The 12,628-nt window shown below is 33.6% G+C and overlaps 1 protein-coding gene across 2 annotated transcripts in view; it reads left to right on the top strand.

The window, feature by feature from the left end:
• Nucleotides 1-12,198, top strand: part of LOC113052004 (A disintegrin and metalloproteinase with thrombospondin motifs 17-like) — a 99,323-nt gene extending 87,125 nt beyond the window's left edge. For both annotated transcript variants that reach the window (XM_026216241.1, XM_026216242.1), the window contains 2 exons: nucleotides 9,641-9,818; nucleotides 10,218-12,198. In XM_026216241.1, the coding sequence (XP_026072026.1) occupies nucleotides 9,641-9,818; nucleotides 10,218-10,369 (330 nt within the window). In that variant the 3' untranslated portion in view covers nucleotides 10,370-12,198. The remainder of the gene's footprint in view (nucleotides 1-9,640; nucleotides 9,819-10,217) is intronic.
• The last annotated feature ends 430 nt before the right edge of the window (nucleotides 12,199-12,628 follow it).

Raw genomic sequence — 12,628 nt, forward strand, 5'->3', positions numbered from 1 at the left:
TGTGTCTTTTGTGTTTTATCTATCCCTTGAAGAATATGCTAACATCATGGCCTGCTGGATTCGACTCACGTCCGGGGCTCTCAGTATTCACTATACAAGCCTCTGCGACATTTGTTTGTGAAGATGGCCGTATCATTTTGGGGGCAAATTAGAGGAAAATAGATTCTCCCATTAGTGAGACATTGGTGCAGAAAGCATCTGATATTTGTGCATGTGTCATGCATTTATGTAAAGAGCAGATGTTCCCTCTGTAGACCTGCTTCTTTTCATTTCAGTGGTCTGCAGAAAAGACGAGCTACATAGTTCCTGGTGTTATAATAATACTGTTTATATATCATAATATTTTGTTATGATTAATATAATTTGATTTTAAATATTTGGTATATACTTTTATTTCTATTTAGTTTTCATTTATTTTAACTCAACTAGCATTTGAACTTAAATTTGATAATTTGTTATTTCAGTTTTAAGCAGCTTTTATTTCTATATTTTCAGTTATTATTTTAGTTTGAGTAATTTTGTTATGTGTTTTTGTCATTTTAATGTGTGTATATATATTTATACTTTAGTTTCCATTTTATTTTTATTTAAGTTTTAGTTTTAATAGTTTTAATACGGCAACTTACATTTTATTTCAGTTGGTTCGCCAAGGCAACATTTCAATTTTTTTATTTAAATTTTTCATTTATGATCTTCATGTGATTTATATTTTATTTCAGCTGTATTTTTTAAGAAAAAAATTTATAATAGTTTGTTTTTTTAATGACTGCAGGATGATTAAATACTGTTGCATATATATATACATACATATACATACATTACTATTTACTGATTTATTAACTTTTTATATTTTATATAGATCATAATAGTTTTGCTCTCACCTTTATACTTAAGGATCAGTGCTACTTAAATAATTTAGCATGTTTATTGCTACATTAATCATGGGAGACTTAAAGTCATTCATTACACTTTTAACACTATTATACTGACAGATTAAGTACTGTAAGATTAGTTAAGTAAATATCAAGCTAATTACCATAACAGAGATTGTATATTATTCAGACACAAGGGATTATGGGTATTCCACACTTTTATTTTAGTTGTGTTTGTTGCAAGTTGTTGACTTCAGTCTGAACACAATATTGTATTGTAACAAATCCATCCTGACATTTTTTTCTTTCTTTTTACATTAATGAACCCTTACTGAATATTACACTCATTAACGCATGAGTATGAACATCCATTCATATGACTGACTGAGGCGGCTTGTGTGAAATTCTTCCACTGAATAGAAATAGCCTCTTTAGCTGAGGAGAATCAGGCTCTTTCTGTGCTGTGGCTGCTCTGCTTTCATCCAGGCTGTGGATTTATGTCACCCCTTTTCAATTATGTGGAACACATTGTGTGTTTTGGCACAAAATTACATATTACATATTTTATTTGTGAATGGGATAAGAGATCGTAGCCGGCTAGGATCAGTCTGTGTTTGGAGTGCTCTTCTCTTGTGTTAGTCTCAGTGCATTTGGTGTCTCCATCATGTCAGCCACTAATGGGCATCCAGATAATAGAATTCAGGGAACATGAAATCACCAAAATGATATTTCAAAGGTGAAACATATTTTCATAATCTTTCATTTAAATGTAAGAACCTCTGAAATGACTTGTCTTGCCCATCGTGACCTACACCATGCAAGCCATTGGTTATCATTAAATAGACAAGTCAGCCAAAAATGAGCATCCTGTTATGATTTACTCACAAACCAGTATGGATTTCTCTTCTACAAAATACAAAACAACACTGGACCCCATTGACTTCCATTGTGTCCACTGTAAAAAAAAAAAATTAATATATATATATTTTCCAAAATGTTTCCAATGTTTAATTCAATTTGTTCATTTGTAATTGTTGTGAAATGTACTAGCAATTTCTGAGGAAGAAATATTTCAAAGTAAATCCTGCACCAAATTATTTTTGACAGCGTGGACAACAAAAATATTCAGACATTATGTACTTTTTAGTTGTCTGCAAAAAAAAAAAAAAGTTTTCATTTTGTTTAAGGTTTTAGAAATGTTATGTGCTTTTGTCATTTTAATTAGTTTTTGGTATTTAGCTGTTTTTGATTAATTAATTGAATTTATTTTAAAATTGTATTACCCTTGAACTTAAACTTATTTTATTTCATTAGTTGCCATGTTAACATTTCTAATTTGCATTTATGTTTTTTACAGTTTAAATATTTCTTTGTAGTGTTAACTGTTTGATTTAATGTTAGGAAGCTAAATTAATATGAATTAATTATTATTATTATTATTTTTTTTTTTGCTTTATTTTTAATAGTTTTAGTTAACAGTAACAACACAAAGTCATACAGGTTTGGAACGACATAAGAGTGCATAAATTATTACTTTTTATTTTACTTATCACATTAAAACTAACCAGCCCACTTTAATATTAACCATTATCCAGTCCAACCTATTCAGTTATTCTAGACCACTGTTGTGGTAATACAGCATTTCTAAAAATAATTTCAATAGTTTCCACAGTCATTTTAAAATGCTGTATTATGTTAACATGAGGAAGGAGTTTCTGTATTTATCTTCATACACCAGATGTTAAAGAGCTCTGTCGTATTCATTAGCTCCAATCAAACATGGTCCTGTCTTGAGGGAGTCATAGACTGTGATTCAGAGCCGCCTTTGATCAGCAGATTAGATGTTTTTTGGGTTGAAGCATGCGACGTCTCTTCTCATTCACAGTGCATGTGGTGTTGAGAACGGCTTTTCCCTGACTAAAGTTATTAACTAGACTCTGGCGACGGGCAGCGCTGAGATCAATGCTAACCTGCCACGCTGATTTCATTTCCAATAGCCCGTCATCCCCTGTAAACGTGAAATACTGTGCGTCGTTGAAAGGAGCTTGGGTTCCTCGGAGGCAGGGAAGTATATTGCTTTCATGCACCTTTTGCCACTTCGCTAAACAATTTTGGTTTGTTTGGGCTGCAGCCATGGCAGCCGACAGCTTCGGTTCTCCAGCCCAGGGGTCTGCGACAAATACTGCTTGATCTCACACTAATTTCTGAGAAGAAATGAAACCATGTAAGAAAAGTGAACCAAATGGCAAATTACACTGCTGTTCAAAAGTTTAGGCTCTGGAGGATTTCAAGCTCTCAAATCAATTAGATTTCGATTCTCGATTCGATTTTCTATACTCGATTCTCGATTCAAGTCAATGAAGATAGATTTAATACAAATGCTATATGTATAAAAAAGAACAGTGAACATAAGTTTACAATTGGGTAAAAATTAAAAGAAATGAAGAGCCACAAACCTGTATATTAAACTCTTTTATTTTAGGTACACCTGGGTACATTAAAACAGAACCCATCTCTAATTTTCAAATGCATACAATTATGTTAAATAAAAACAAAACAATTTTGATGCAAGATGAAAAATTCTTTGTTCTTGTCCACAACACTATCGTTGTCGTCTTGCTTACGAAATTTAAACTGCTTCCATACCTCTGATTTTTTTGTGTGAAGATGGCATCAACATCGACAAACCACCATGCAACCATGCAGAATGTTTATATATATATATATATAAATATATAGAAAATATATACTTATAGAAATGCATTACTATGGATCTATTAGCATGTTAATATGCAATGCTCTCTCTCTCTCTCTCTCTCTCTCTCTCTCTCTCTCTATATATATATATATATATATATATATATATATATATATCCCCTGATCTAGACTGTATTTTGACTGCATCGTACTGAGGACTATTTTGCAACGAGCCTTCAGCGCGTACTGAGTGAGCGAGCGCCTGCTGAGTAGCCTAACATAAACATATAAAATGGTGTTTTTTTCTTCTTCGGGAGTGTCAGGGGCGTTGCCTGTTACGTTGTTTGGGTTATTGGGCTACCTTGTTGAACGCATATCATTATATTTCTATCTCTCTCTTTTTTTTTTTTTTTCCAAATATAATTAATTACTCCAACGAACCGTTCGGTATACATAATGCGTACCGCGTACCGAACCGAAAGCGTCGTACCGAACGGTTCAATACGAATACGCGTATCGTTACACCCCTAATATATATATATATATATATATATATATATATATATATATATATATATATATATATATATATATATATATATATATATATATGCATACATTACTATTTACTGATTTATTAACTTTTTATATTTTATATAGATCATAATAGTTTTGCTCTCACCTTTATACTTAAGGATCAGTGCTACTTAAATAATTTAGCATGTTTATTGCTACATTAATCATGGGAGACTTAAAGTCATTCATTACACTTTTAACACTATAATACTGACAGATTAAATACTGTAAGATTAGTTAAGTAAATATCAAGCTAATTACCATAACAGAGATTGTAGATTATTCAAACACAATGGATTATGGGTATTCCACACTTTTATTTTAGTTGTGTTTGTTGCAAGTTGTTGACTTCAGTCTGAACACAATATTGTATTGTAACAAATCCATCCTGCCATTTTTTTTTACATTAATGAACCCTTACTGAATATTACACTCATTAACGCATGAGTATGAACATCCATTCATATGACTGACTGAGGCGGCTTGTGTGAAATTCTTCCACTGAATAGAAATAGCCTCTTTAGCTGAGGAGAGTCAGGCTCTTTCTGTGCTGTGGCTGCTCTGCTTTCATCCAGGCTGTGGATTAATGTCACCCCTTTTCAATTATGTGGAACACATTGTGTGTTTTGGCACAAAATGACATATTACATATTTTATTTGTTAATGGGATAAGAGATCGTAGCCGGCTAGGATCAGTCTGTGTTTGGAGTGCTCTTCTCTTGTGTTAGTCTCAGTGCATTTGGTGTCTCCATCATGTCAGCCACTAATGGGCATCCAGATAATAGAATTCAGGGAACATGAAATCACCAAAATGATATTTCAAAGGTGAAACATATTTTCATAATCTTTCATTTAAATGTAAGAACCTCTGAAATGACTTGTCTTGCCCATCGTGACCTACACCATGCAAGCTATTGGTTAGCATTAAATAGACAAGTCCGCCAAAAATGAGCATCCTGTTATGATTTACTCACAAACCAGTATGGATTTCTCTTCTACAAAATACAAAACAACACTGGACCCCATTGACTTCCATTGTGTCCACTGTAAAAAAAAAATTATTAATATATATATATTTTCCAAAATGTTTCCAATGTTTAATTCAATTTGTTCATTTGTCATTGTTGTGAAATGTACTAGCAATTTCTGAGTAAGAAATATTTCAAAGTAAATCCTGCACCAAATTATTTTTGACAGCGTGGACAACAAAAATATTCAGACATTTTGTACTTTTTAGTTGTCTGCAAAAAAAAAAAAAAAAAAAAAAAAAGTTTTAATTTTGATTAAGGTTTTAGAAATGTTATGTGCTTTTGTCATTTTAATTAGTTTTTGGTATTTAGCTGTTTTTGATTAATTAATTGAATTTATTTTAAAATTGTATTACCCTTGAACTTAAACTTATTTTATTTCATTAGTTGCCATGTTAACATTTCTAATTTGCATTTATGTTTTTTACAGTTTAAATATTTCTTTGTAGTTTTAACTGTTTGATTTAATGTTAGGAAGCAAAATTAATATGAATTATTATTATTTTTATTTTTATTTTTTGCTTTATTTTTAATAGTTTTAGTTAACAGTAACAACACAAAGTCATACAGGTTTGGAACGACATAAGAGTGCATAAATTATTACTTTTTATTTTACTTATCACATTAAAACTAACCAGCCCACTTTAATATTAACCATTATCCAGTCCAACCTATTCAGTTATTCTAGACCACTGTTGTGGTAATACAGCATTTCTAAAAATAATTTCAATAGTTTCCACAGTCATTTTAAAATGCTGTATTATGTTAACATGAGGAAGGAGTTTTTGTATTTATCTTCATACACCAGATGTTAAAGCGCTCTGTCGTATTCATTAGCTCCAATCAAACATGGTCCTGTCTTGAGGGAGTCATAGACTGTGATTCAGAGCCGCCTTTGATCAGCAGATTAGATGTTTTTGGGTTGAAGCATGCGACGTCTCTTCTCATTCACAGTGCATGTGGTGTTGAGAACGGCTTTTCCCTGACTAAAGTTATTAACTAGACTCTGGCGACGGGCAGCGCTGAGATCAATGCTAACCTGCCACGCTGATTTCATTTCCAATAGCCCGTCATCCCCTGTAAACGTGAAATACTGTGCGTCGTTCAAAGGAGTCTGGGTTCCTCGGAGGCAGGGAAGTATATTGCTTTCATGCACCTTTTGCCACTTCGCTAAACAATTTTGGTTTGTTTGGGCTGCAGCCATGGCAGCCGACAGCTTCGGTTCTCCAGCCCAGGGGTCTGCGACAAATACTGCTTGATCTCACACTAATTTCTGAGAAGAAATGAAACCATGTAAGAAAAGTGAACCAAATGGCAAATTACACTGCTGTTCAAAAGTTTGGGGCTCTGGAGGATTTATAGGTCACACTTTACTATGAGCTTCCATTTGTTAGCATTAGTCGACTTCTATTCATCAAAGAATCTTGAAAAAAATATCAGTCACAAAAGAAATCACGATTTTCACAAAAAATATGAAGCAGCTTAACTGTTTTCAACATTGTTGATAACAATACATGTTTCAAATCAGCATATTAGAGTGATTTCTGAAGGATAATGTGACTCTGAAGACTAGAGTAATGATGCTGAAAATACAGCTTTGATCACAGGAATAAATTACAGTTTAAAATATATTCACATAGAAGACACTTATTTTAAATTATAATAGTATTTCAAAATTTTACAGTTTTTACTGTATTTTTTATCAAATGCATGAAGCCTTTGTGAGCGTAAAAAAATTGTACCAACCTCAAACTTGTAAATGCAGAATGTTTATATATAATATATATTTATATAAAAATATATAATTATAGAAATGCATTACTATGGATCTATAAGCATATTAATATGCAATGCTCTCTCTCTCTCTCTCTCTCTCTCTCTCTCTCTCTCTATATATATATATATATATATGTATATAATGAATATATTTAGTCCCCTGATCTAGACTGTATTTTGACTGCATCGTACTGAGGACTATTCATCTGTGTCATAATCAGGTCAATGTATTTTGTGTTTATCATTTTATCATGCTCCTCAGCCAGTGATGAAATAACTGAATTTGTTCCCTCCCTGTCAAACTATAAGTCTATTAAAATGTATTAGATTGTCACAGAGATATGCTTATTTAATTTCACCGGCGTGTTATTGGAGAAATAAAGCTTCCTTTGGGTCTTACATGCATGAGTGTGACGATGGCGGGGATACGTCCCACAGGAAGCAGAACGACACATTATTCAAGAACCGTTTCCTCCTGCTGTCTTCCACTGGAAATCTAATTCAGTCGGTTTACCGTGAGCAGATTCACTCAGAGTCTTGCATGTGTTTGTAGTACGTTACATTTTTTTGGCCAGTTTTAATATGCTCTTATGAATTCATTTTCTGTGCTATTTCAAAACTTTATTGATGATATGGAGGCCTGTGTCTCAATCTTTATTTACTGTCCAGTATGTGGTTTGCATGAAAACAACAGAATTCTTTTAATGATTTTAATTATAAACTAAAGTGTAGGGGCTGTTGGTGCAGTGGATAAGACACATGCCTTTGGTGTGATAGACCTAGGCTTGAATCCACTGTGAGACACCAATGTGTCCCTGAGCAAGACACTTAACCCCTAGTTGCTCCAGAGGTGTGCGACCTCTGACATAATAAAAGCGTCAGATAAATGTAAATGTAATGTATTTAGTTTATACGTTAAAGTTTTTCAGTTTATTCTAAAATTATGTTTGCCATCAATTGTTGAGTTTTGTCAAATTGTAACCAACTCCTGTAAAAATGTATGTAAGAAATGATAACTGTTTTTACATTTAAAATTGCCAGTTGCCTCTGTTTGCTGTTGAATAAACGTGCATTAGCCTGACCAGCCTGGAAAAAAGATGGGTCTTTATTTTAAGGTCCAATTTTCACTATTAACTAACCATTAACTATGATTTTTGCCTCAATTAACTTCTAATTTACTGCTTGTTAATAGTTTATAAGGTAGTTGTTAAGTTTAGGGTATTGGGTAGGATTATGGATGTCATGTATTATATGTACTTTATAAGCACTAATAAACAGCCAATATGTTAATAATAGGCATGCTAATAAGCAACTAGTTATTAGTGAGAATTGGACCCTGTACTAAAGTGTTACCGAAATAGGTTTATGGCACGATTTGAGCTAAATAATCAATCAAGTGTGATTTTTTTTTTTTTTTTTTTTGCAATTGTGATTTAAAATTTTCAGGTTTGCTGTGCTTGTTTGTAGGGCTGCACATTTTAGCCAAAATGTCAATAATAATAATAATTATTATTATTATTATTTTTGCTACATAAAATATTTTATATATTTTTATATCAGATTTTATTCCTGATTTGAAATCTATCACAAAAACATTGCAGTTGAAGTAGAAAGGAGCTGTGTTGAAGTATTGAGTAGAGTCTGTATTGTATGAGTAAAATGAGGTCTGATGTGGAAAATGTTTTAATCTGTTGTGACCAGGGCCGGGTTTCCCGATAACAATTCATCTTAGTGCTTAAGAACGTTTTCTACGAGTAATATTACGATCGTTTGTTATTGTTTCACGTGTGTTTTCCAACAATGCACGTAAAGCAAGTGCTACTTAGGAGTCGCTGTCCGTTTATCAAGTGCTGAAATCTCACGTTATAGAATGGCTCTTAATTATAGTACACAATCATTTATTGACGTTAACCTAATGCTGCGTTCCAGACAGACAACATGGATATAATAACTATAATACAATACAATATTATATTATATTATAGCCTATAATATTATACTTTACATAATAATATGTTATATACTTTATATACTTTTATATTATGTTAGGTAAAAATTGTTAGCCTGAATGCACTGTAAGTCGCTTTGGATAAAAGCGTCTGCTAAATGCATGAATTTATTTAAATGTATTTATTTATCTACAGTATAGAGAGAGTGAGAGAGAGACGTTATTTTCGGGTCCAACACATAGCTGGTTTTCATGCACTTCGGCAAGTCATTGACATATTTTCCCCCCAGTCTTTGAAGCATTTCCTACATTACTTCTTTTATTCTTTTTTTTTTTTTTTCAGTCATTTAATTTAAATGTGTATTTCTAATTTTTCCTGCCCTTTTTAATTAATAAATTTATAAATTAATAAAAAAAATAAAGAAAATGAGTTATAAAGTGTACAATAAAGCACAATCAAATCTTTATATTATAATCACATTGCACTTGAATCAATTTAAAGGTGTAATCTGCTGATTGTCTTGCAGGTGACCGTATAAATCTGTCTTCTTACGATGCACTTAGGGCTTAACGATTACTCCAGAGCACTCGTAGATCTACGATGATTTTCAAGTGCTACTTAAGTTACGATGCTTTTGGGAAACAGACCATAATATGAAGATCAGTCGTACGATCGTTTTTATGAACTTCTTAGGCTTATGAAGATTTTGGGAAACTCAGCCCTGGTGATTGGTTGATTGCAGTGCTCATCATCCTGTGGGCGGGGCTTGCAGTCCAGAGTGGTCCAGTGCATGCACAAAGTGACCGGTCGCCATGGCAGTGATTGCCCAGCAGTCCTGAAGCCCTCCGCATACAGACAGTGTCATCTTGGGACGTGCAATGTGAAAGTCAATGTGAACACCATCACCTCCCCGAGACTGGGTAAGACTTAAGCAGTGTACTGTTTTTTATGATTCTGAGTTTTTTATCATTATATGTCCCTGAATGTTCAGTTTCAAACTAAAAGTTATTATAGTTATATTTAAAAAATAATTTTAGAAACTAAAGAAATCTAATAGTGTTAATATTACTAAAATAAAACTGAACACTGAACTATATGTAAAAACATTAAATGTAAAATTAAATGTATTTTCTCATCAAACATACTCCAATAGTTAATAATACAATTTGAAAAAGCTTTTTTAATAGTGCAACAGCAACATTAGCATCTTCTAGATGAGCCTGCGTGTCTGGAGGGATGTTGATGCATGTTGTCTGGGATTGTGTCGATTAATTGAATCTATGAAATGCCGTGTCCTGTCCTTCTGTCATTTGTGGCAGCTGCATTGACGTACAAGTGCACTGGGGATCAGTGGGCGGTTTACTGCAGGGTGATCCGAGAGAAGAACCTGTGCCAGGACATGCGCTGGTACCAACGCTGCTGCCAGACCTGCAGAGACTTTTACACCAGCAAAATGCCCCCCAAGAGATAATGACCCCACCACTCCCACTCACAGAGGTTTCTTTTTGTCTTCTCCATTCGTACTGTCAAAAACAAGGTTTTATATTCTTATTAAAAATGTTCTTACGTGAAATAATGAAAGCAGTGGAACTGATATTTCCAGCAGAACACAATTACGTAAACGTGAGTGTTTCTAACTATGCATTAACTTTATCACCCCCTGCACTGAGTATGTACTTGCAGTGTGTTAGTCAAGTGTTTGCGTACTTGCATTTTGTTTGTTTCTTGTTTTCGGACTTGAAGGTTTATCGTTTTGCCATGTTTTGCTGTAATCCACACTATGGCCCTGGAAGTGACTTCTTCAGCATACTGACCTGCCTGTTGCACTGTGGGTAAAGCTCAGTTATTTTTAAGGCCACTGGTTGGCCAGTAACCAATGGACTTTGTAACAGCTTTTTTTTTTTTCACGACCTCTATCAACAATCTTTTGTCTTGTTTTTTTTTTTTTTTTTTTATTAATTGTATTATTGCCTGTGTTATATTGGCTCTGCAACCCAAACATAGTGAACTTCCTTGCTTTTTTAATCACAATTGATTGAGTTTAGATATTGATTTCAATTTAGTAACATGCAAATATTGTATAAAATAATAATTTCTGATTAGATTGATCAATTCATGCATTCCCTGGGAATCGAACCCATGATTTTGCTGTTGCTAGCAGTATGTATAATTGCGTACTGCTAAACAATAATGCATAGCATAATCTAGCATAATCTATTTTTGCATGCAAGCAATAACAGCATAATCTATTTTTAAAATAATGCATGCATGCATGCTGTAATGGATTACGCATTGCATTTTTTCTCTGCATGTTCAGCAAAAGAAGGCGATGCAATCATGCCTCCTACCTTTCTGAACAGCCTTCACGCTGAGAGTCTATGTAGGCAGCTCACTAGGTTTTGTAAAAGAGCTGAAGTAGCTTGTAATTAAGTTAATCAAGAGCCATCTCGATGAAGTCGAACAGCCAAGCTAATTCTCTTTAAGATTGAAGTATTTCATATCAAAATAAGGCTAATTAGTGACTCTTACAGAGCCATTTTTATATCACAGACTTTTTGAAAAATAGCATTGCAGTCCAAATCTCATCATTAAGATCTGAATACAATTGATAGGATTACTTTACAGATACTTTACAGTCAGGATGTGGTGAGAAAATGTGAAAATTTAGGTTAGGTTGGCATTTCATAAAAAACAAAAACAAAACAACTGCCCATGTTTGAGGGTGACACTGCATATGTGTGCATGAGAAACTCTGTTTCAAACCCTACTGAGCTACATAGGGAGCTCACTGACACTAGTGACCAATTTGGAGTGCACTTCAAATGCAAACGTAGCATACATATTGACCTTCATACTCTGCTGATGCCTTTAAATGCTCACTAGGTTTTGGAACAGAGCGTATATATGTGTGTGTGTGTGTGTGTTCGAGACCTTGGCTCCCATCTACCAGGTTGCACAAGGTCACAGCAGGTGCTAGACAAATTTCACTACTGTGAAATTCAGCCTTTCTCCACGTTTTGTTCTTGTACTTTTGTATGTATTTAAATGAAACATATTTTTTATGTTTGTTAGGATTATTTAATACATATTGTATCTACCTGCTTCTGTCATAACTATTTGGTGCAACAGCTTCATGTTCCAGGTTTGGTGAATATCGCTTCTGTATTCCAGTACTGTAAGTCAGTAGTTGCACATGTGATTGGTACTTAAACTGCCACTTTTAATGGTGCTTATTTGAAATGACTTACATTTCAGACTGTTCACACACAAAAAATAAATGTATATCCTGTATTATGATGATTTTGCGTGTGTGCATCTATGCTTTTATGCTTATAATCAGTATTTTGCATTATGTACTAACATTTCTGATTCAAGGTTTTTCTTTGTCTATTCAGTTTTGCTTCAGATATTTAATTTAGTGAGCTAGCTGGTTTGTGCAATGGTTTAAAACTTTTTATTTAAGAATGTTTGAAATGTCTGTGGAATGGAATGAAACCAAAATGCATGTTTTATGATGCTGTAGATAACAGTATGAGTTTCCTACATGATGTTTTGCCTCTTGGATTTGCTCAGCATCACTGTCATGTCACAACCTTGTGAAGTTCTCCAGCTCGTTCTTCAGCTTTGCATTTCACTGATTTTGTTTGTGGGCTGTAACACTGTGAATATATTACGTTCAGAGGATCTGTGAGTGTATGCATGACGGACGGCTGGATGTAAATCTGCCGCT

The sequence above is a fragment of the Carassius auratus genome, chromosome 32 (assembly GCF_003368295.1).
Source record: "Carassius auratus strain Wakin chromosome 32, ASM336829v1, whole genome shotgun sequence".
Classification (NCBI taxonomy): domain Eukaryota; kingdom Metazoa; phylum Chordata; class Actinopteri; order Cypriniformes; family Cyprinidae; genus Carassius; species Carassius auratus.